The sequence below is a fragment of the Chlamydotis macqueenii genome, chromosome 1 (assembly GCF_036417535.1).
Source record: "Chlamydotis macqueenii isolate bChlMac1 chromosome 1, bChlMac1.mat, whole genome shotgun sequence".
In the NCBI taxonomy this organism is placed as follows: domain Eukaryota; kingdom Metazoa; phylum Chordata; class Aves; order Otidiformes; family Otididae; genus Chlamydotis; species Chlamydotis macqueenii.
Window position 1 is genome coordinate 192,139,735 of NC_141556.1, and position 25,276 is coordinate 192,165,010.

General features: G+C 38.2%; 1 protein-coding gene across 2 annotated transcripts in view; it reads right to left on the bottom strand.

Moving 5' to 3' along the window:
- Nucleotides 1-25,276, bottom strand: part of B3GLCT (beta 3-glucosyltransferase) — a 63,271-nt gene that overhangs the window by 26,005 nt on the left and 11,990 nt on the right. For both annotated transcript variants that reach the window (XM_086742160.1, XM_086742153.1), the window contains exons 4-6: nt 18,215-18,324; nt 3,024-3,100; nt 234-345 (exon numbers count right to left, since the gene is read on the bottom strand). In XM_086742160.1, the coding sequence (XP_086598286.1) occupies nt 234-345; nt 3,024-3,100; nt 18,215-18,324 (299 nt within the window). The remainder of the gene's footprint in view (nt 1-233; nt 346-3,023; nt 3,101-18,214; nt 18,325-25,276) is intronic.

Genomic DNA, 25,276 nt, shown 5'->3' on the forward strand with positions numbered 1-25,276 from the left:
GAAATCCATCACCCTATTTTAAGCTGTTTGGATACATCTTTTCCTATGTTTGGAGCTCTGAGATATCAAGGCAGTGTTACAAAATTAAATTCTGAACCACAGAAACTGTTTCATAACTAGGAATTCTAAATGTCTATATTTATAATTCTGTACTTAAAATGATTCCACGTTTCAGCTAAAAACCCATTCATGCACTTTTAAAAGAAAGTTAAATATCTAGATTTTTATTTCACCTTAGACTCGTCAAATCTTCCAAGTGTTTCTAGCAGCTTTACAAGTTGTATTCTTGTATCTTCTTCACAGAAGAAAATCCATGAGGAGTTCCTACCATAGGTAACAGAGAAGCTAACAAAATAAATTAACATATTACTAATAAACTGGGTTATGAACAGAATGATAGATTCAACACACATTCTCCAAATAAAAGTACTTTGCAATCAATTATTCATTTACACAGAAACAGAAACTTTTACCACTAACTTAAAATTACATATCAAAGGACTACAGTGAATAGATAAAGATACTACCTCTGCTGCTATCTATTTATATAGCACCAGTTATTCCAGAGAGAAGGGAATAAGAGATACATAAAGAATGTCCACTAGAAATGTGTAAGTACTACAGGTCTAATAAACATCTATGAATTCAGAAGCTTATAGATAGCAGTTTAAGTTACCTTCCCCTCTGTACGTTAACTTTCTTCCAAAAAGTCCCACTGGTGGGCTTCTAACACCACTGCAACAATCATGAAAATGCCTAATGACAGGTTTTCTCATAGCTGTTTGACACTAATATACTTATTGTCTACTCAACACTGAAATCTAGACAACTCTTTGCCATTCAGGCAAGCAAACAAGAGAAAATCAGTAGGGAAAGACACCTGCTAACTGTTCCTTCTAAAACTTGACAAACAAGTACAGAAAGGGTATGAGATGCCCTCATGTTTTTAAATATTCGAAGTATGCAATGCCCTGTGAAGACTAAAGGATTTTCTCTCACGCTTTAGTGCTCAGCAAGAACTTTAAAAGAGAAATATCTGGATTGGCATGAAAGCAGGTGGGTGAAGGGCAAGAAGAAAACACTAGAATGAAACCCACAAAAAGAATTGCTGCATCCTGTGAATACAACACTTACCTGTTCATATAAAAAATGATCTGTTCATCCAAATTTGACGGACAAACAGAATTACTTTCAAGGCTAAGCATTTAAGGCCTACAGAGAGTCTTACGTAGACCTCATAGCACACAGATTTGGAGTTCAGATTGCAAGAAGCCATTGGAAACGCTCAGATAAGATCCAGTTTGGGGGTAATAATTTAAAAAAGGGATTTCTCCTGTGCATCTCTGTAACTGAGAAGAAATGTAGTGGGCCTTCTGGAGACAGTAAGGGTACTGTGTCATAAGATATCCATTGATGTCTTATAATTAAGTCTTCTGAAATGAAGTATTTTGTCCAATTAACCTGTGCCCAAGAACTAAAACTTAAGAACTGTCGTGACTGTTTAGAAGCCTCCTTAAAAATGCTGACAGCTACAGAACTGAGGAAAGCCATTCTTCTGAAAGCAGTTTCCAGATAAGAATGCATCTTATATCACAATTCCAAGCATCATTAGCTGCTGCAGAATGGGCTGATCTCCCTTCCTCCTCTTCTTTTCATTGAGAAAACTGAACAGTACAAGCCTCAAAATATCAACACACTTCTAAACTACTCCATGTCTTAATGCTGCCAAAAGAAGTAAGTGAAACAGTAGACACAAGCAAATTCATATTCCAGAATTCTCAAGATGGAAATCCTCTACTTAAGATGACCTCTTCTGACATCTGGAGAATTTTCTTCTACTTTATCACACAAATAAGCATTTGTATTTTCACTTCTGAGTTTTGCTATCTTGTAAGAGCTGTATCTGTAAACCCTGTCACAAAGACGTAAGTAACTCAGAAGAGGAACCACTAAGTGATTGAAACAGGAGCTAAGAAAAACAAATATGATTGATAGTTAGAATATCATCTTCCAGTTTTTCAATTTACTTTAATTCTCTCTTTTGCTTCTTTTCACAGTTTACATGTATCTCAACGATACCTACTGTACAAGCACTATTTTCATGTTTCTACACACACAGAAAGCAACAGAAAGCAGAAGGGTAAGCATCCTGTCCTGCATCCTGCAATCACTCTAATGCAAAATCTCAAACCAAACTAAAAACATCCTTCTGAGTAACTCTAATAAATTATATTAACTAAATTAAACCTCAGGAGGCTGCAGAGTCTCTGGCACCAATTTCAAATGCAAGTTTCAGGTAAAGGATAGCCTTCAGCACCATGGATCTTTAGGACTTTCTGGAACAAGAATCATTGCTTCCCGACAGTTTGCAATATACTACCAAGTAAACACAGGATGTCTTCCTTGGAGCCATCTGGATAAGCTAAGAACAGATATTTGACATTACCTGTATTCTCTGACCACACTAAGATGAAAATTGGCCATATAAGCTTCTGAAAAGATGCTAAAACCTACAGCTTTTCACTACAGAGACATACCAACTCTTAGAAACACTGTAAGCAACAAAAGATAGAAACTCTGAATAGGCATTATCTATTTTTAAAAAATTACTTATCCACTTCATTCAGTCAAATAATCTGAAAGATCTAAAGTCTCAAAATACTTCACATCTTACACTGTGAGAAATGGGGATCATACAGAAAAATATACATTTAGAAATTGTATTTCTTTTGACTAGTTTACTTCCCTAATAATTTAAAAACCCATAACAATACAAAGAAGGCAGTTTTTCAGTTACATCATATTATTGTTGCTCTTTTTATTTAAAACAGCTTTTTCTGATTTAATGATTGAACAGAAAAATGTTTTAGAAAACAAAAAAAAAATAGAGTAAGAAAGTAAAAGATAAAAGTTGTAACTCTCATTCAGAAACTTTGCTTCTGAAAAAAGAGGTCTGAGTAATTAATATTTACATTCTTGGTTACAAAAAATTTCTAAGAATAACTAGCATTCATTACACTTACTCTCTCATTAACGGTAATATTGTCCATGCACCTTCATGCTGTTCCATCTGATGAATAAGCAGAACTGTAGGTAATTCCTTTAAAAAAAAAAAAAAAAAATTCCCATTAAACTTGAAATATATGCATTTTTGCTAAACACCAACTAATCTTAAAAAAATTACTCTGGAATGACTACTTGGTTCTTCATTATTTTTTTAGCAGCAAGTAGCCCTGCAGAAAAGATGACTTAGGGTGGTATGAAACAAGGTGATGGGCAATTTAGAGAAAGTGCTTTTTCCAACTCATGATTTCTTAACTCTCTTTTAGATATAAAGCTAACACACTTCAAGTTAAATGTTTTGTACAGGTCCCATTTAATCAATTAAGCAATATATCATCGTCATTTCTTTACCATATCATAAAATCCCATACTGTAAAGAAAGACTTATAAATAATGTAGAGTATGCTACAAAGGTTTCCACTGGACAATCACATTACGCAGAGCTAATATGAGAGTTGTAACACTCTTTACTTTGCTGAGTTCAGCTTTGACCTGTCATACTGACATAACGACAGAACCCCGTGGGTTAGGTAATTGTACTGGTACTGAAGCAGAAATCTTTCTGCCAGAAAAGTCTAACCTCTGAAACAGTTTATCTAAACTTCCTTACCATCTATGTACATCTCATTACAACAATTAACCTAACAAAACACTGGTGGGGTTAATACACTTCACTACTAGCAGGCAAATGATCCCAGCTTTCTATTACACAAACTGTTGGGCTATGGCATTAAAGGCTCATCTCCATAAACAGAAAGAAGCGCAGAGGAACAGTAACAGGGTAGGAACCCCAAAGATGTAACTAGAGAAAACTGAGCCAAAGAGAAGGGAGAGGCTCCCTGCTCACGCTACAGTCTGACAGGGGGTTACTGCCTACAGGGGTATTCATTATGGGATTCAGGGGAAGAGCACTATGAGATGGCACAAAACTTATTATGAGAAGCTTAGGTCAAGATGAAAGGCCAGGAGAAGAAGGATCAGCGTGCTTTAAGGAGCAACAACCAGTGGTAAACAATGGGAAAAAAGGGGTTGGTCACTTGAAACAAGCTGCTGGTCAGGACACTTCTCTGGCCATGCCCTGCACTGATCCTGTCTTCTCCTTAAATTCCATTTCTAACTCCTGGGCAGGAGGCTTTACGTGTTTGTGTGTATTTGGAGGTCTGAGTGCCTGCAACTGGTGAGGGGACCATGAGTCACAAGCATGCGTGCACGTGTCCGTGCTGCCAGAAACTGGGGAGAGCGGGGTGCATGCACAAACTCCATTGCGTGTCACACGCTCAGCCTTGCTACTGGCTGGTCCTGGGGACAGAGCCGCAGCAGCCTCGCCGGGTTCAGCAGCTCCTAGAACAAACCATCTTGATCTTTCAAGGGCCTAATGCCTTCCCACTTACACCCTGCCAAACATTTTTTAATATAAGCCAATGCTATTAACATAAAATTCACATTTAAACGCTAAAATAATTTATTCTCTAAAAAAAGCCGTAAGATAAAATTCACAGTCTGCTTGCTCACTCTGTCAAGTTTACTTCAAATCTTTTTTAAGAGCAGTTAAGCATAGCACCTAGAAATACATAAAACCTCCAAATTTCATACACTAAATAAAACATCTCTACCGCTCTAAAGAACAACTATGTCTCTCAGGAGTGCATTAACTCTATCAAAAAATAACGATCTACTGTTTTTAAAAATATTTAGGCTATTGTGAATGGCGTGAATTGAAAAGAAAAAATGCCAAACCTCTAATTTGGAACAGGACGTTCACACACATTTAAAACATCAATGGTTCTGATTTACGGTTCTAGTTTAAGCCAATCTATCAAATACGTTTCGATTAGTTTCAATTTATTGCAAAGCCAAAGAAGTCCAGAGGTTTTTAGTGGAAGTGGCAAAACTTAGTAGCAGTACAGTCAACATGTAGTGTTTCACTAAAATGTAATCAGTTCATGGTAAAACCACAAAAATATGTTTCCTTATGGGACTGCAGATAGGAAGACAGAAGGACAAACCTCTGTCTTTACAAGAACTTTTTTTTACAAGCACACAAACCGTGCAGTTATGCTAGTATTTGTATGTGGCCACATGTTTCCTGTACAATAGGAGCCAGACAGAGATAAAAGTCATCAATAATAATATATTCACTGTCTATATCATGCTAAAGGCTAAAGCTGTATTCATTTTACATACAAACAACATTTTCCCATGCAAAAGGTATGAAGTAAATTCCATAATCTAAGTAGCTGTACCAGATATTCAAGTATCTCCTCTTTTAACAAAAAAAAAACCACAAACCCTAACTCTTTCCCTTGTGCAGATCAGAGAATCACAGAAGGGTCTGGGTTGGAAGGGACCTTCAAAGGTCAAGTAGGCCAACCCCCCTGCAAGGAGCAGGAACATCCCCCACTAGATCAGGTTGCTCAGAGCCTCATCCAACCTGGCCTTGAATGTTTCCAGGGATGGAGCATCCACCACCGCTCTGGGCAACCTGGTCCAGTGTTCCACCACCCTCATTGTAAAAATTTTCTACAGATCAAAGGAGTGATGATAAAGCACTCTTTCCCGAGTTAATCTGATACTTTCGCAAGGTATCTTTGCTTTTGGACATTCTGATAAGCCTGCTCTCTTTTCTCTACCCAACTTCCTCTCAAACATGAAAATACAGAACTTGCATATACCTTTCCTTCCACTCATCTCTAACAATGCATCAATTCTGATTTAACAAAGATGACACTTAAAAAACACTGTACAGGTAAAACAGCCTCTTCCAAAAAATACAGGAGGATTTCTGTTGCTTTTTCTTTGTATGTTTGAACATACAAAATATTTTTGAAAATACCTTTCACGTATTTTCACTTTGGACGCAGTGGAACTGGGCTGATCTATTCATTTTACTTATTCTACCTTCAGCACAAAGATCGAAAAAAGGCAAAAAGTACCTGATGTCAGCTTCGGTCAGCGAAAGGGCACGTGCAGGCTAGCTCATCAGGGGATGGCTAGATAGTCAAGGTAGTGATAAGTAACTTAGACACTGTGTCTGTGTATCTCATAAAACTCTTCAACAAATGCATCTGTACATACTACATACAATACATACAGCATGATATATAATAGTACATATATATTTTTTATATAGTACATAATACTCTGTACTGTATTCACCAGTTATTTTATCTTGAAACTATTGTTTCCACAGTTACAGAGACCATATGCTTTCACATATATTAACACTTCACATATGGCACAAGTCAAATTTAATCCAAATAAAATAATTTCATCACTTCTGAAGACCAAGAAACTGCCCTTCCCACTTTCACAACTGAGATGACTTTAAAAGGGTAAAACCAAAAAATGGAATCACTTGTGGTCTGAAATACAGTATAAGATCTTTTTACCCCAAACACCACCTACTGTATCAGCACAGTGAGAGGGAATCCACCTGCAGCAGATTACAATTGCAAACCCTACACAAATAAAACAACTAAGTGTGAATAAAGGGGCTGGATCCACGTCTTCAAAGCAATTCAAAAGACACGGACACAGCCTCCTATGTACCTTTAAAATCCTTTAGCAGCGTTTATGCAAGTTGAAGTACAAAGATGCTAGTGACACACTGAATTTCACAGCAAATCATCAACAGAACTGAAACCAAACTGGTTCTTGAATCTAAACATTAAAAGTTTTCTTTATTAACATATGAAAAACCTTGGGGGAAGAGCACATCCAATGAGGAAAAAGATCATTCAGAACAGAAGAATTTTAAAGGAACAATTAAGAGAATTGCTAACCTGAAACAAATACCTGAAACGTTTCTCTGCTACATGAAATTTCATATTAATCTACCAAAACCTATAAGAGGAATGCACAATTTATAGAGAATAAAACAGTATGGTGTGAAAACAAAGAGAAGAGCTAAGATTTCATAGACTGAAAGGTCAAGAGGGACCTCTGTACGCACCCAGGATGGCATACAGAGGCGTACGCACCAGGATGGCGTACCCCAGCTAAAACAGGATTTCCAGAGCCACAGCTACGTCACATCCTCTAAGAACCCCCAGCACACCTGCGCTTGCTTTGCTTTCCTGCAGAATGGAGTCCACTGAATTTCATCTAAACACAACTAAACCTCACCCTAAGTGTATGGTTTAGTGAGAACACACTTTTTAGAGCGTAATTCAAACTGGATGTTGCTCACCAGTATTAATTATATGCCCTATGTGACATAATAGTGTAAGTACTACGTATACAGATACAGAACTGCGGTGAAACACAAAGCATGACAGTCATATGTTTACTGTTTTATCACTGAGCCACTTGATCAGAGCAAACTTAAAACACATTATAGAAAAATACAGTACTGTACAGGAATCTGCTCTTAATGAGTCCAGTATACTGGTATCTGCAGGTCTCTTGTATCTACCCCTGCGCTTTGTAAGTTTATTAAATTGCCTCATGAAACCCCAAACTTAAGGGCAGGAGTAGGGATCCAAAATCCTAGACACTGCTGTGCTGCACAGTTCCAGAATTAGAAATGTTTTCCTAGTTTTTGCTCTACATGTTCTACAAGCACTTAACATTTTCCCTACTCTCTTACTTTCTTTCAGAAATTAATCCTAAAACACATTCAGAGCTATACAGTCTACCCTCTTCTCAGCTCTCTCTTGGTAGGTTAAATAAGCCAATCTCTTCCAGTCATCCGTTATGACTACTTTGAGACAGGAGAGTTACGGAATACACATTGAAGTCTCCCTTCAGCTTCATTTTCAGAAACATGCCACTTCTGGAGACACCTTGAAGGATTTCCAAGACGACAGAAAGCAAGAGCAAATCTCCTACTTCTAAACCAGTGCGTCAATCAATTTGCTAGGAATTGCCACCATCAAATACTACACTGTACACTAGGCCTTCTCCATATTCTAACAACTCTCTAAAACATTGAAAACTACAATAGACATTTCAAGTATTTTCAAATATTCAAGTGGTTTTTTTACATTTTAAAGACATAAGTATCAATGTTCATCAAAGCATCAAGTCCAAGAATCCAGGGCAAAACATTATTTCAACATACGCCTTCAAATAAAATCCACAAATGATTTAAAGTAGTATTTTACCGTACAATTGTAACAAAAGTACTTTGCTCCTATTTCAAAAGTCAGTTATTCGGGAGCTTTTCCGAGATGGTCATAGAATCATAGAATGGTTAGGGTTGGAAGGGACCTTCAAAGGTCATCTAGTCCAACCCCCCTGCAAGGAGCAGGGACATCCCCGACTAGATCAGGTTGCTCAGAGCCTCACCCAGCCTGGCCTTGAACGTTTCCAGGGATGGGGCCTCCACCACCTTTCTGGGCAACCTGTTCCAGTGTTCTGTAACTCGCATCGTAAAAAATGTTTTCCTAATTTCTAATCTAAATTTACCCCCCTCTATTTTAAAACCATTACCTCTTGTCCTATCGCAACAGGCCCTACTAAACAGCCTCTCCCCATCTTTCTTGTAGGCCCCCTTGAGGTACTGGAAGACCGCTATCAGGTCTCCCCGGAGCCTCCTCTTCTGCAGGCTGAACAGCCCCAACTCTCTAAGCCTGTCCTCATAGGAAAGGTGCTCCAGCCCTTTTATCATCTTCGTGGCCGTCCTGTGGACCTTCTCCAACTGGTCCATGTCCTTCTTGTGTTGGGGGCTCCAGAACTGGACACAGTACTCCAGGTGGGGTCTCACCAGGGCAGAGTAGAGGGGGAGAATCACCTCCCTCGACCTGCTGGCCACGCTCCTCTTGATGCAGCCCAGGATGCGGTTGGCCTTCTGGGCCACAAGGGCGCATTGCCTGCTCATGTTGAGCTTCTCATCCATCAGCACTCCCAAGTCCTTCTCCTCAGAGCTGCTCTCAATCCATTCCCCGCCCAGCCTGTATTTGTGCCTGGGATTGCCATGACCCAGGTGCAGGACCTTGCACTTGGCCTGGTTGAACGTCATGAGGTTGGCACGGGCCCACCTCTCCAGCCTGTCAAGGTCCCTCTGGATGGCATCCCTCCCTTCCAGCGTGTCGACGGCACCACACAACTTGGTGTCGTCGGCGAACTTGCTGAGGGTGCACTCTATCCCACTGTCCATGTCGCCGACAAAGATGTTGAACAGGGCCGGGCCCAGCACGGACCCCTGAGGGACGCCACTCGTGACCGGTCTCCACATGGACATTGAGCCGTTGACCACCACTCTCTGAGTGCGGCCATCCAGCCAACTCCTTATCCACCGAGTGGTCCGTCCATCAAACCCATGTCTCTCTAGTTTAGAGAGAAGGATGTCATGCGGGACAGTGTCAAAAGCTTTGCACAAGTCCAGGTAGATGATGTCAGTTGCTCGTCCCTTGTCCACCCCGTCATAGAAGGCCACCAAATTGGTCAGGCACGATCTGCCCTTGGTGAAGCCATGTTGGCTGTCACCAACCACCTCCTTGCTCTCCATGTGCCTTAGCATGGTTTCCAGGAGAATCTGCTCCATGACCTTGCCAGGCACAGAGGTGAGGCTGACCGGCCTGTAGTTACCCGGGTCTTCCTTATTCCCCTTTTTAAAAATTGGGGTTATGTTCCCTCTCTTCCAGTCATCAGGGACCTCACCAGACCGCCACGACTTCTCAAATACGATAGCCAGTGGCTTGGCAACTTCATCCGCCAGTTCCCTCAGGACCTGCGGATGGATCTCATCAGGTCCCATGGACTTGTGCACCTTTAGGTTCCTCAGATGATCCCGAACCTGCACTTCGAGTACAATGGGCAGTTCTTCATTCTTGCAGTCCCTGCTTGCACCTTCTACAGCTTGGGTGGTGGGACAGGAACTCTTGTCGGTGAAGACTGAGGCAAAAAAGTCATTGAGAACCTCAGCCTTCTCCATGTCCTGGGTAACCAGGACACCAGTTCCCTTTCGGAGGGGGCCTACATTTTCCCTGGCCTTTCTTTTGTCCCCTACGTACCTATAAAAGCTCTTCTTGCTGCATTTTATATCCCTGCCCAGATTCAGTTCTGCCAGGGCTTTGGCCTTCCTTACCTTATCCCTGGCCACTCGCGCAGCCTCTTTGTAGTCCTCCCAGGCTACCTGTCCCCACTTCCACCCTCTATAGGCTTCCTTTTTCACTTTCAGTTGGTCCAGGAGCTCCTTGCTCATCCACGCCAGCCTCCTGGCCTTTTTGCCCGACTTGTTTTTCATCGGGATGCACCTCTGCTGAGCTTGGAGGAGGTGCGACCTTTTTAAACCTTTCTACTTCTCTCTTTAAGCTGTTTTAAAAAACCAACATTGCTAACAAAGCATAATATCCAGTAAAATTACATTTTGTAGTCTTTCGCTCCTCAGGAAGCCTAAAGTAATAATCTACTATTTTCCATTAGAGAGACTCTCTACTTATGTTCTACTCTCAGATGCCTGGTTATCATTTAAAAAAAGGATCGAGTTTTCTTATATACTATGTGCAGTTTCAAAGGGTTCAGGGAAAGGCCATAGCAGTACCCTGCTTTCATAAATCAACAGCAAGACGCTGTGTGTAAGTCTGTTGTCAAATGACCTTACATTAAAGAAAAGATGAAGGCATTTACCCAGTCACATAACTGCAACTTAAGAAAGTCATTTGAAGTGCTCCTGACTATAATTTCAGATAAGAGGCAAAAAAAAAGGAAGAGTTTCAATGAAGAGGCAGTATCAAAATCCTCAGAACACAACATAGCTGCCAGTAAAATATACTGGAGCGCATAACCAAAGCACTGACTCCTGAGAGCTTGCACGCTAGATCCGACATCTCATTGCCTGGGAAAACAGCCACCGATACCTATTTGTACCTGAAAGGACAGATTTTTAGGCAGTTAGTTCATTGTCTAACAATTTATATTCCAGCTATCTCACCATCAAAAAGAAAGCTTTCTGCTACAATATATTTCTGTCTCAAAAATCTGTAATTATCATTGATGTAACTTTTTTCATGTGGGAAAGGTGCTGGTAGCCACTGATCTTCTGTTTTACTGTGTTGTTCCTCAAGAGTAATGGGATTAAATTCCAGCATGTGTATTACAATGCTGCCAATTGCCAACATGCTGCCTAGTGTCCCCACAATTAGAACATCAGTAAAAGGTCTAGCAAAGTTTTCGTGATCCAGAAATAATTCACTTACACTCAACAGTAGTCAGTGTTAATTTAGTTTGCAGTATGTTCACGTGACACCACAAGATTTTCATCAATTGTCCTGCAGCAAACTGAAAAACAGCCACACAAAGAATTGTCTCTCAGCAAGTAAACCTAAAAGACATTTTCTAACTTAGGAAGAAGAAAGGAAGAAGAGAAGGAACAGGAGAAGAGAAAGAAGCTTCCACAAGGCAAGATATTTGGAAAATGTATTTCAAGTACTAGCATAGATGCCCAGGAGAACACAGAAGAAACACAACTGTTAACAAGTACTGATTTTAAGGGATAATTTCTCATGATTTAGTAATTCCAGTCTCATGTATACTTGAGAGCAGTGAATATGGCACTCTATTCGAAGATGACTGAGAAGTTTCAACATAGCAGACAGCAGTCACAGTGGAAGAGGAAACTTCAGATAAATCTCTTATATATTCCTTACTAATAAAGATATTCCTTAGCGAAATGGTTTTGTTCAAATCCTATGATGTATGTAGAGATTACTGCAGAAGAGGCTGAGGGGTATCTTTGCCTAAAGCACTTTAAATTTGTCAACTTGATGTATATTTTTTGTCCTGACAGGAGAAGTCATCTCTGTAAGGTCCAACTTTCTGCATACAAAAGCCAATACAGTTATCACATATTTGACTTTGCTATATAAAACCAGTGTATGACATGTAAGGCAGGGCTGAGAGGTAAAAAATCTCATTAGTGCAGTATTATCCAACCTCTACAAATTATTTTAAATCTACTGAATATCTATTATGGGAAGATGATCACATTCACCTTCTAGCATTACAGTGCAGGTAAGTTTACAGTTTCAAGCACAAAATAGTTAACGGGCTAGACATCGATTCTGGTGATAATAAAGCCCAGTAATTGTCAAAAGGATTCCAGTACCTTTGCAGAATGAGAAACAAGGGCATATCAGAGTCAGAGATCAAACAATTAAAGCAAAAAGCCAAGATAACAGCTGGAGGAAAGCAGAGATTAAACAGTCTCAGTCAAATTTGTCAAGTCCTGCAAGACGACCTTGAAAAGAAAAGATTCAAGATAACTCTGAAATACATTTTCCAAAATAAATAGTAATACTTTCAAAAGGTTTGATTTTCAGAACTTGGAGGCACCTCACCCTTCAACAGATCAGACTTTAGAAGCATTTCAGAAGTTGAGCACCCAAATACTGAGGCCTCAAAATGAGCAGCTGCATTCTAAAATGCAAATCCTGAAAGCAATTAAGCATTATGAAGACAAACGATGTACTCAACAGGAAAGAAAATTACCAAGAACACGCTGATATCAGACAATGTAAGTAAGCAGAATAAGCAATACATCAGAAAATGAACAAACACAGATGTTAACATAGATAAGAAAGGGGAAATATGACCTTCATGCACTGACCCCTTATATGCATCCACTAATTAGAGACAAGGTTTTTATACTGCAAGCCCTACCCAGGTAACAGAAGTGAAGTTTTATGGACAGATTTGGAAGACAGGTATAAATATGAAAGTTGAGGTTGATGTTACAAATAGAAGGGAGGCAAAACAGAAGAAAATGGGGAGAGAAAAAAGGTTGCATAAAAACTAAACTTTAGACAAGAATCTTAAAAATGAGGGCAACCCTGAAATACTACATTAATCCATTAATTTGTTCTCCAGCTTTTAAGCAAAAAGATCCAAATTGTGCAAGATGCAAGTACACAAGTTTAGGAGAAAATTCAACTAGTATGTCAATATTTAAGTGTTCATTCTCCACATGGAAAATATTGTCTAAAGGGGGTAGGGGTAAGAAAAGCACAAGGAAATCTTGTTTCCAGAATTTTCTATTCATAAACCAGAGATGATCCAGGGCTTTTAGTAGTTACTGATACTATTATCTGACTCAAGCAATACAGACTGGAAAAAGCATCACAAGGGCAAAACATACTGGGTAACATGATACGCAAAACTTTTGGACAAGGATTTGTGTGGTTTCAGGAGGCCACTGATAAAGGCTGAACTTCTTCACCCCTCTCTTTCACTGCAGTACCATGTTCTCTAATTACTCTATTTTTTTGAGTCCACAAGGGACTCCCTGCAGGAACTTCACTTCTTCGAGAAAAGTAAGAGTGCCAGATGCTGCAGGTACCCTATCATCGTCTCTGCCCTCAGCACAGAGAAATGCAGGACCAAGATTACTTCACATAGTCTATCGCCCGTCGTGTGCCAGATTCATCATTTTCCCATGGAAAGAATCCTGCTGACCAGCCAAAGACTAGCAAGACCTGGGCATGCAAGTGGCATGCAAGATTATTAGCACAGGTGACGTGACAGTATCTTCCCCCACAGCTTTGCTATAGACTGGCATCTGATCTTTGTTCCACAAAGAGGGAAAAATTACAGAAAGCTAACAGAGAAGATATGACAAAGAGCCTTGTTTTTAATAAGTAAAGTCAGCAAAAACTGTCCACTGCCTGGCAGGATAAACTCTTACATTTTAAGAAATAAGCATTTTAAGAACTAAGGTGACAAGCACATTTCATGAAGCTGCAGGATTTATTTAACATTAATAAATCCCTGCAGAAGAAAAGAAAGCTGTTGCTAGGAAGGAAACAGACTGAACAATAATGTTTTACAAAAAAAAAAAAACCCAATACATAACATTGAGAAATGTAATAATTTAAAGTTAAAAAATAGAGTTGATCGCAATATTGAGGAAAACCTAGCCATAAGACAAACTGTTGTAGACATGGAGATGGAGGGGCAGGACAGAATGTAGCACAACACTTCATTCAAATATAATCAGTTAAATCTTGTTAAAACCACAAGATCCAAAGATGAATCATCTGATCAGTCTCATCTGGAAGCAGCTTCCATGGCATGGGAAGCCACTAGAGGAGGGAGAGGAGGAAACATGGTTTTCAGACTAGAATCTAGAATTTGAGCAAGAAAACTGGAAGTTGAAGCAACAGATATATTATGGACTGCCTTAATTTATGGTATTAATTTTGAAAGGGCTCCAGCAAATTAAGTCTATGAATAACTTTTCTAAATATATAGATCAATTTAAGCAACTCTGTTGCAGTGAATGAGAAATCCTTCCACTAGATTGTATAACTACAGCGTTATTAACATGCATCTGAGCTTTACGTAAGGGTAAAATGCAGAACAGCTCAGACCTACTCCAGGAATTTTTAGCTATACAGCTTATTGCAGGTCTGGAAGAGGAATGTATGCCTGTTCATTTGTGGAATACAGCTAACAAGGAATAAAATAAAGGAACTACTACTACAGACCGAGAAAAATCCAAACACATTTTCAGAGCTGTTTCCGTCATAGCCTGATAGTATGTCAAAGTCTCTTTCAGGGGAGATACGGATGTCAGAATTCATCATGGGAATAGTATCAAACAGTAACAGAAAAATATTTAAGGGGCTTTTGGACAACAGAACTGCAGCTGGCTTCACTCCAGCATCTGAAATCAGATGTGGAAGTAAAGCTAGCTAGGAAGAGCTTCAGAAAACATTAATTCACCCAGAAAAGGAACTCATGTCCCACTGGCAAATTAAGAAAAAAAAAAAGATATAGTCTACAAATTCCCTGAAAACAGTCTCTCACAGACGGCCAAAACCTGAACAGGAACAATTTGAAGACAGATAATTTCAGATAAGTCATCACCATATTCCTAATATACATACATTAAAATTCAAGCAAACTAATTATACTTTTCCCCCCTCTCCAACATTTTAACAAAGAAATCTTCCATATTATTGAAACAGTGCAATGCTGCCATCAGTATAACCTAAGTAATTAAAAATAACAGATTTTTAAAGCGCATATGCCATACTCAACAACAACTGGCACTTTGGCAACAGATATTGTGGCCATGACTTTAACGACATCATAAAGTAAAGCTGAGACAGGCACCAAGAGGCTTGGTGTTGGTGTGGCGCTCAGGGACATGGTGTAGTGGTGGACCTGGCAGTGTTAGGCTTACGGTTGGACTTGACCATCTCAAGGATCTTTTCCAACCTAAATGATTCTATGATTGGCTTGTGGTTTTTTTTAAAAAACTTCATAATGAATACTACAAATTCGCTATATTTCTTCTGGTTAATATACATAGGATATAATTTAATCCATAGGTTTTTCAGGAAAAATAGAAGTTTTATGAACATAATGAATTGGATGAAGGTATTCAATATAAGAACCCTCAGGGGAAAAAAAAAAAACAAACCACGAAAAAAAGGGTATTTACTCTACTAGACCAGTTTTCATAAAGAAATACACAGACATTTGTCTTCAAAACAATGTCATGATCCCAGGCAACTAAATAGCATCAACTGCATCTAAAACAGTATTTCAGACAAAATTTACCATTTTTTAAAAAATATATTTTACCTGGTTACTAGTCTTAAACATAACAGCAAAAAAAAAAGTAATCTTGGTTTTCAATTTTCTAAGAAGATAGAAAGGGAACAGTTCCAAACATTATTATTTCACACTGTGACAGCTTCCTTATTCTTATCTGGTGTTTTTTAGGAAGGCTTAGTTTACAGAGCTTCTTAAATGCAGAAATCTCAGAAAATAAAGAAAATTGGTAAAAATCTTAAAGAATTTTCTTCATTGCTATGTTTTAGCTGTTGTTTAATATACTTAAGAGTTTTGGTTAATATACAATAAATTCCTATGGAAAATGCTTCTCAGCATGAACACAGCACTGACATCTACTGGTGACCAAAATTACAGACTATTTTCACATGAAAAAAAATGTTTTAAATACACAGTGGAAGAAAAGAAATGGACAAATTAAGTCTACGGTTTAATGTGAAGTAAATACGAATGTGAGTGATTCAATCTATTTTAAAGCAATGTAGATATTCTAGTTTCATTAAATAACATAAATCTTACAGCTGGCTTACACTTCTCATTTTAAAACAGTAGAATATAATAACTAATGAATCCTTATGGACTAAATATCTGTTGTTTGGTCCTGTGACAACAGGCAAGGGAACCTGATGATTCCATTGATCCAGACTTTTGTTTCTAGACAGCAGTAGTCCCTTAAAACACAAGGATTTAACTTCCTTTGCCTGAAAGAAGTAACTTAGAAACAGAGAATCACAGAATGGTTTGGGTTGGAAGGGACCTTCAAAGGTCATCTAGTCCAACCCCCCTGCAAGGAGCAGGGACATCCCCCACTAGAGATCAGGTTGCTCAGAGCCTCATCCAACCTGGCCTTGAATGTTTCCAGGGATGGGGCATCCACCACCTCTCTGGGCAACCTTCAACTTCTGCGTAAACTTCATGTGTATTCTTTTTAATGAAAAATGCGAACTTCAAACATTGATGTGCAGGATTTCAGAGATATTGGGTCCCTTCTCTTATTGGGTCATGCCTCACAGTGGCCTAGAGTGGAACTGCGAGATGACAAAATCAATCAAGACATACCAAGAACATGTTGTCCATGCTCATTTTTTTCCTGTACATTGATAGCTTTCCCCTTTTCCCAGATTTCAGGTATGAGATTTTTGGTGTGATATATTTCCATCACTGCTTCTCTAACATGCCATGAATGCTGTTTAACAGGTACCTCTTAATATTGGAAAAGCATCACCATTTCAGCATTCCCATAAAGGAATCTCCTTAATTAGACAACAGTCTTTTAAAAGCCAGTTCAGTTTGTTCGAGGCAGAACTACTTGCAGGTACAACTCTTTGATTACAAAAAAGATTTCACCTCTCTCCCATAAAACATGCCTATATTCCTGTCTCACTGAAACTATTTATACTTCCACTTACTGATCTTTTCATCATTCATATTCTGCAATGTCAATTACAGAACTCAAGTAAAATACTTGTTTTTAATGACTGAAGCCATAATCCTCTCTGTACACATTGTATCTGAACACTTGTTTCAATCCCAGAAAGGACTCTGAAAGAGCAGAACTCTGCAGAACAAAGGCTGTTCACATGACTGATTACATTAACGGATTAAAAATTGCATTTAGAATGGATTTAATTGCAAAAGGTTTGATAAGCTTGGATAAACGAAGCCTGAAATGTCCAGGAACCTGATTTAGGTACTCCAAGGCCAAGATACACGAGACAATTTAAATCAGACTTTGTTTTCCTTTACAACAAAGAACCTGGAATTGAAAAACAAGTCAAATAACCTCACAGCAAGCTATTTCATATCAGGGGATGTATGCCTCTCTTACTTTTATATTCTTATTAAAGACAAAGAAAATAAAGCATTGTTTATATACACTTAATTTTCAATGTAAGTCTCTTAAAAACCTCTTCTCTCTAGGCTAAAGCTTTACAAGTGAAATTTCTTATTAGAGTGTTAAGTCAAAACCACACTTGTACAACCCAGGCCAGCATGGCCCCCTGGCAGGTGAGAGGCAGAGCGCTCGGTCTGCAGCGGGCTGGCAGAGGAACAAGGAGCAGTCAGAGAAGGTACTGCACCATGGAGGGAGCTGATATCGGCGTGGGCAAGAGGTGTGGAAAATTATTGCTGTAGGAAGTGGGGAATCCTGTGGCAGGATTTTAATGTCCACACACAGTGCTGCTCTGCTGTCACAATGCTACAGTTGTGCAATGAAATTTGGACAAAATCTACATTACATCATCTTCATTGGCTCTAATAAAATAAAGTACTCACCTAAAAATTATTCTAAGTAGTGCTTAAATGATTATGTTTTTTCACTTCATAAAGAAAGCATCTGACTTTTTCTTAAACATACATAAGTCTTGTTATCACTTCTACATCAAATGCTATCCAAACAAAAACAGCTATTATACAAAAAGGTAGGTAGTTGAGATTAAAATTATTTTGTGATACATCACAGCATACAATCAGTAAACACCCACTGACATAGTTCTCTTATAAGCACAGAGAAGACAATCAAAATGTCCATCAAAATGGATTAAAAAAAGGCACAATAGAAAAATATACTTTTAGTAAAATGCAGTAAAAACATACATAACAAGGTGCAATCTGTATTTTCTAAACATACCTTTCCAAGATCTGCAGCCTGTTTTAAAATATCTCTTTTTAGATCTTCTGCTCTCTTGGAATGAAAAGAATTACTTTGACTCTGGATGATAAATACAATTTCTTTTAATTCTGTGAACCAGAAAATAAGAAGAGTTAAAGACAAAAGAAGTTATTTTCAGTTTTGCTCGAAAGCTACTGAGACCCCAGGTGTGGGGAAGAATCTACTACATATCAAGCTATTTCTTTAAGTATACAAACATTCATGAAATAATAAAAAGGCATAATTTAACAGACAAAAAAAAAAATCCAAAATAGTCCTTTTAAGGATTAACATATAAAAAGTACGACATGACTAGGAGATCTGCAGCAACAAAGAAACTTATGCCCAGAGTTAATTGTAGCCACATCGATGAAGTTTTCTCTAACACACCAGCACTCCTCATTACCAGAGTTAAAAGGTGTTAAGTCATAGATCAGCATCTGCCCTCGCTAGGCAACGGATGAACACAAAATGGAAAAGACGCTTCCTCAATAAAGAGCTTAAAATCCTATCTGGAAACAAACATCAGATGGAGAGAGATGCGAACAATGAGGTACTACTTTTATCTAGTAGGACAGCATCAACACCTCAAATGTGCCTTCACAGTGTTTTACAGGCATCATAGTCAATAACTTTCAACAGGAGAGGAGACTGAGAAATTTAAAAGAAAATAATGAAGCAGCTTTGCAGGCATTTATGGACAGAAAAAATATGGTTATTAAAAAATACAAGTTGGTGATGAAGGTTGATACCATGGAGAAGCTGAAGATAGCCAGCTTACAGCAAATAGAATAATCACTCAGCACTTTAAAAGCTAAGAAAAACAGGCAGATTTGATCTCGTTCAGAAGCAAAACACAGCAGAGGATGAGAATGCGAAAGGAAGAGGAGAGGAAAGATGCCCTTTCCAGTATTCTTAACAAGTTCAACCTGTGCTGTATATTCTATCCAACACCATAACTGAGTAGCAACGGATAAGATAATGAGATAGTATATCCCAGTTTCTGTTTGGTTTGCCATAAAAGGCTGAACTTTATGGATACTATGCAGAAACTGTGCAGATGAGGAAATTCAGGGTATAATAACTTAAGAGGTACAGGTGGCTGACTGACCAATTACTGTTTAAGGAACAAAAAAGACAATAATGACATTCAGTGTCCAAGGAGATAAGTAGACCTGTGGGGAGGGTGGGTGAGGATTCAGAACTTCAAGACCACCATTATTAGCAATACTATGAAAGCTGACAGAGAAATTAAAGATATAAAACCTCTAGGAGAGCCTTCTAAGAACAGTTACCGGTATTCCATTTAAATCAAACTTTCAATGAGCTATGGGAGACGTCAAATTGAAGACAGTCTAGGATGAAAGTTCATGTAGTGAAAATCTAGAGAGTCGCGGCTGACTGAAAGCTGCCAGATTTTACTACAAGCAACGTCTGTGTGAAGACAAACATCCCAAGGACGGAGCACTTTAGAGGAAGCACATGAAGCTTCTTGTCAGGCAGCAGAGTATTTCAACACATTTAATCCACAGTTTCACTGCAGTATAAACTCAAGTTTTACATCATTTATTTTTAAAACATATATTCTTGCATCGTAGTCAAGTCAACTTAAAAGATCCTAGTTTCACATCAAGGTCTTGGCCTCTAGGTTAAAAACGCTAACTAGGCAAATAGAGCAGAACAAATGAAAGAACAGAGGAACAAAGATGGAGAAAAAAATGTCCAAAGAGGGAAAGTAGTAGCCTCAAGAAAAAACGAGTAAAACTGAGCACATGAAGAAGGATCACAAGAAAAACAGTGGGAACAAAAAGAGCATTAATACCAAATATCTTTGCTAAGATTATGAGAAGATTGTCTGTCCAAGACCTGACCATTGAACACATTCCTTTGTTCCTCTGAACAGTTACTCGTTAATGTAGACCTATGACAGCTCAAAGCTGCAGTTACATGTCTTTCTGCTTTTCCCATGATACTATTTTCTCTCAGTTTATTAGCTTATTCACCAAGACAAACTCTGAAAATGTCAAATTGTGTGAGGTTTCTGGTGATAAAGTTGCGGAGATGGCATAAGCACTGACATAGATACCAGTTCTGATTTCACATTTTTTCCCACGCAGCATTTCTTCGTGTTCTGATCCACCCAACAAACTGCTTTAAAAAACCATGCACAATAAAAATGTCTGAATAGGAGATACTTGTTATCTAGGAAGAAAATTGCTAGATTTCGTCTTCAAAAATTAAAATTAGTGCAAAAATTAAAATTGCATTTCAATGGTGCTAGTGAGAGTCAAAGGGCTAAATCTATATGCACAACACTGAAAATAACCCCAGAGATAAAAAGGAAACACCATATCCCTTTATAAAATCACTGTTTTAGTATCAGTACATTTACAGATATGCAAGCATCTGAATTACACTCAGTTTTACTTATGGTACATTTAACTACAGCTGTGATATCCCACAACAGAATACTTTCTTGGAGTAGTCTAATAACTACTTTGGTGTTACTGCTTTGATCTAATGGCAGTAGTTTCCTCTGCTATAGACACTTCAAAATACTTAATTAAAATAAATATTCAGGGTATTAAGATGTCAACAGAAAGTATGCATAATTTTAAATTGTTTCTCAGGTTGAGAAATAGTCAACCAAGCAAGACAAAGAATGCAGCCTTTTGGAAGATTAATATCCAAAAGAGCTACTGATATATTTCATTTCTCTACTTGTCTTCTTTTCTCTTTTATTTCCTTAAGACATTTCCATATCTGGAAAGTATCTTCAGCAATTTCAAATGCTCATTGATTGGAAAGATACTGCAAGTTCATAGAAAAAATAAAAATAAAAATTGGGAAACAGGAATTCTGGAACTTCCTGAATCTTATCACAACCATGTCTCCTTGCAGAACAGAATGGAGCCTTAACAACCTTTTAACAAGCTATTAACAGCAATGTGTGTTTTAGCAAGTATACAACAACCCTATGCAAAATGTGTCTCCTTAGGAAATATCGTTAAATCAGTTTAAAAGATGGCAACGGGAAATACTGCTATTTGGAAGATAATTATTGCAGTATAATGGCCAGTGTGAATGAATAAATTACCTGTATGATGGAGTTTTTTTTTTTGCAAAGCTTATTCATCACAAAAGGCTGTTTTATTCAACTCAAAGCTACTCAAAAAATTACAACAAACATTTCGGGACCAAAAAAAAAAAGAAAAAAAAGCTCTTGGAAGAATATAAGATGATGATGTTGCCTGCCAGCCTTCCTCTGCTAGCCAGAAGATAAAGCATTCACCTACGATGCAAGAAACCTCATCTGTGAGGTAGTTTGATCCTGAATGTAGGTCTTTGGTGCTCCAAGTCAGTCTCTCAGTTCCCGGGCTGCAAGCACACTCTGAGGTCAGTCTTCCCCTTCTCTCCTATTGTTCTAGAAACGGAGAAGAGTGAAAATGGCTACTGAGCTTCCTAATCACCTAACTCTCCTAAAACAGTAGGCATCTAGAACGATGTCTCTGACTCACTGAATGTTTAAACATATCATTAAAATGGTAGAACAGGCATCAACAGAAAAGACCGAGTTCCATGATGATTTATATACTTCCCGAAGTATGTGTGACATGGTCCAAACCATTTTGCCAAAAATTACAATTATAACTTTAAAATAACTAAGATACAGTCTAACCACTGGCCTCTAACAGGTAAAAGAATGCCAGACATCTTTGCAGCTCTGTCAGTCGTGCTTAATTCTACATCCTCTTTTCTTTGGGTTTTTCTTCCCTAAGAAATTATGGAAACAAAATTAATTTGTTTAAGGCTAAACGGAATATTTGTACAATGAAAATAGGGTTTTCATTACAGTGAGAAAGCATACAATGTCTCACTATATATTCAGACAAAAACTAAGCTTATGCTTTAACTCACAAACTGGAGACTCTGTAGGTCAGAAAATTCAGATTCCAATTTGGGTTTAAAAAAACTGGGCTACTTGCATATTCTGTAGGCCTTTCCCTCCTTTTATGTCAACTCTAAAATCAACCTGAAACTCCAGATCAGGATCTTTTAGTTCTTATATTTTGAGCAGATTATTGTAGCCTAGTATAAAGCTTCCACAGTTAAAAGTAGAGACAAGTCTACAATAATTTGTAAATGTGTTTATATAAAGTTATTGGGATCTTTCTGGATTAAAGGCAGAGTATGCATATATAGAGATAGATACTTATAGACATACAATCTCATCTGTGTGTGTGCTTACCATATATGTAATAAGCATGTAATGCCTGGTTTATCTGTCTGCGGCCTGCAGCATGGGAACTGAAAGCCATGCTAACTTCAAACACTCTCTCTACAGTTTATTTCTGATATTTCTATTTCCTGAATTTTACTAAACTACTTGCCTTAGTAACATCCAAAAAAATCCCTTTAAATCAATTCCAAATGCTACACATTTTTAGCACACTTGTTTCCTTCTTGAAATTAGAAATAATAGTATCCAGTTGCTCCTCAAACTGCACATCCTTTCATAGTTTTGTAATACATAAAGTATGTTGCTTACCACTTCAGAACTCATGATGTGTCTTAACACTTACTTAACAAAAAAAAAAAAAGGTTCATCACCTACACATTTGCTCTGATACTACAGAAAAAAAAAATATTTAAACCTTGCATGTTGTTCTCACCTTTCCAACTAAACTTCCCTCACTAATTCCTAGAGAGCCTACATAAAATGCAGAACTAGGCCAGGCAGGATACTAAAAGGATATAACTGTGAAAAATACTTTTGATCCTTTCAGAATACTGCAAGTATTTACAGATCAGAGGAAGTACAACATCACCATATTTGCAAGACTCAAATCCAAGAAAATAAGCCTCAAGATTGCTTCATTCTTCTTATCTCACTTAACACACATGTTAAAAAAAAGAAGAAGAAAAAACCCAAACCAAATACTTCTCACCTCACAGCCAAAAGCTAGAAGATACTCTTGTGGTGAGAGGAATATCTCCAGAGAGAACAACTCAACCTACTTTGGATCTCAGTCACCTTCTGGAAGCACCTCTCTTTCTATAGACAGCAGAAGGAATGTAGAGAACCCATGCCCCCAGGCTCAGTGCTTCCTTGAGTTTCCATAGAAGGCAAAATCATTGTACACTAGCCTGAAATAGCCAGTGCTTCCCTTCAGGGAGAGATTTGCTTTTATTAGAATTAATATTAGAATATTTAAATATTCTAAAAGTGGAAAATACTGTTGGTCAGCAATATGGCATACCATTTGGGGACAAACACACTGACCAATAGTGTACCTATACATCTACCTTCAGGGCAAGATTTTTTGCCATGGCTTGGCAGTGATGACCCAACACTGGTAAGTCACATCATTGATTTTTTGGTTGGACTATAACATATCTTTGCATGAAACTCTTTGCACATCAGCCAATCCAGAAAGCTACATCACATCCTAGGTAGACCAAGCAACGACGAGAACGTGAAGTTCAGTCTTCTCTATATTACACTTGTCTTTCCAGTGACTAGGATATCAAGATGTTGATACCTGTCTTCAAAAGCTTGGCTAAGGATGCTTTAAAAGATCTCTTAAAACTCTGAAAGGAAATCTACAGATGGTAACTTTGCTTCCTTGGTACAAAGGTACAGCTTATTTACAAAGGAGAAAGAATTTTCTTGTATAACAGTTTGAAAAAGAAGAATGAAAAAAATCACAGGAACTAAAAACCAAGAAGAACTTCATTCTCTGTTTCAAGTTTCTTCCTTAATTTTATTCACAGAAATGGATTAATAAAGATTTTTTTAAAAATTCTTTAAGGTGAGGCAGAATCTCATTTTAGAAAAGACAGAGAACACAAGAAATTACATATTACATCAGTTCTAGTCCAGTATATTGCCTTTAACAGTAGCGATATGAAACACTAGTTAGGGACCTCACAAGATCTTCACTTTCTCTAGCGCTCCTCATACTCTAAAAGCATCCACAACTATTGTATTAGGAATGTCAGAAGATACATTGCTGCCTATTTATCTTAGCATACATGTATGAACTTGTCCCCTCTTTAAACTGCTAGGATGGTCTGCTTCCACAACCTCCTGTGGCAGCAAGTTTCTAAATTTTGCTACTTGCTGCATAAAATACTTCTGTTTTTCTGCTTTAAAGTGATCTCCTACTGAAACAAACAATAGATGACAGATGGTAGTTACATCACTAATGTACCATTGTAAGGTTCCTAAATATAACCTTCCTAAGTAAGGGGATTATATTAAAACTTACGAAAACTGAGCACTGTCAAAAGCCAAAAAAAAAAAGTCTGTCAATGCCTCCCTGGGTGTTTCATGAAGTGAGACACAGCAGGTCTGCTGGGAGCAATAAAAACAGCAACCAGCATCTGGCTGCACTACCAGATTGCACAGAAAGAGATGGAAGAACATAAAGAGGACACAAACTTCGTTTGACACCAGATAAAAATGAGTGAACAGGGAAACAGAGTAATAAAGCTTCTATAGACAGGTCCTGACCTTTCAATGGTAAAATGGGAGATAAATGGGACAAGGGACTTATTTTTTTTCCACAAAAGTGGTTATCTGTGTAAGAGACAGAGCTTGCAATGAAGTTCAGAAAAAGCCAACAAACAAACAAAACCCAGATCTTCTCAGCACCATTCAGAGTTCTGTTAGCAGCTCACTAACAGCATGCCAAGTCTTCCTGATGTTCAGCTTTGATGTCAGAATGAACTCACAACTACTCAGAAAGCGCTGCAACAGCAACACGGTCAAGCTGGCTCTTTTTAGAACAAGTAGGTCCAAGTGCTCAGGGTTTAGAGGAGTGAGAATTACCATAAGAGTCCAAGTTGCTTTAAGAACTGAAGTGCTATAGTATAGCAGAGGCAGCAGGAGGTTACAGTGCAGAGATTGATTGCAAGTCCTTATCTCAGGTCTGTGAACTTTTTGCTGGAAGGACATCAGACTTGTTTTCAGAAAAGGCAGAAGCTTGCAGAATTTTTATTCTCACAATTTATCTCACACGTCCAGTAAAAATGTAT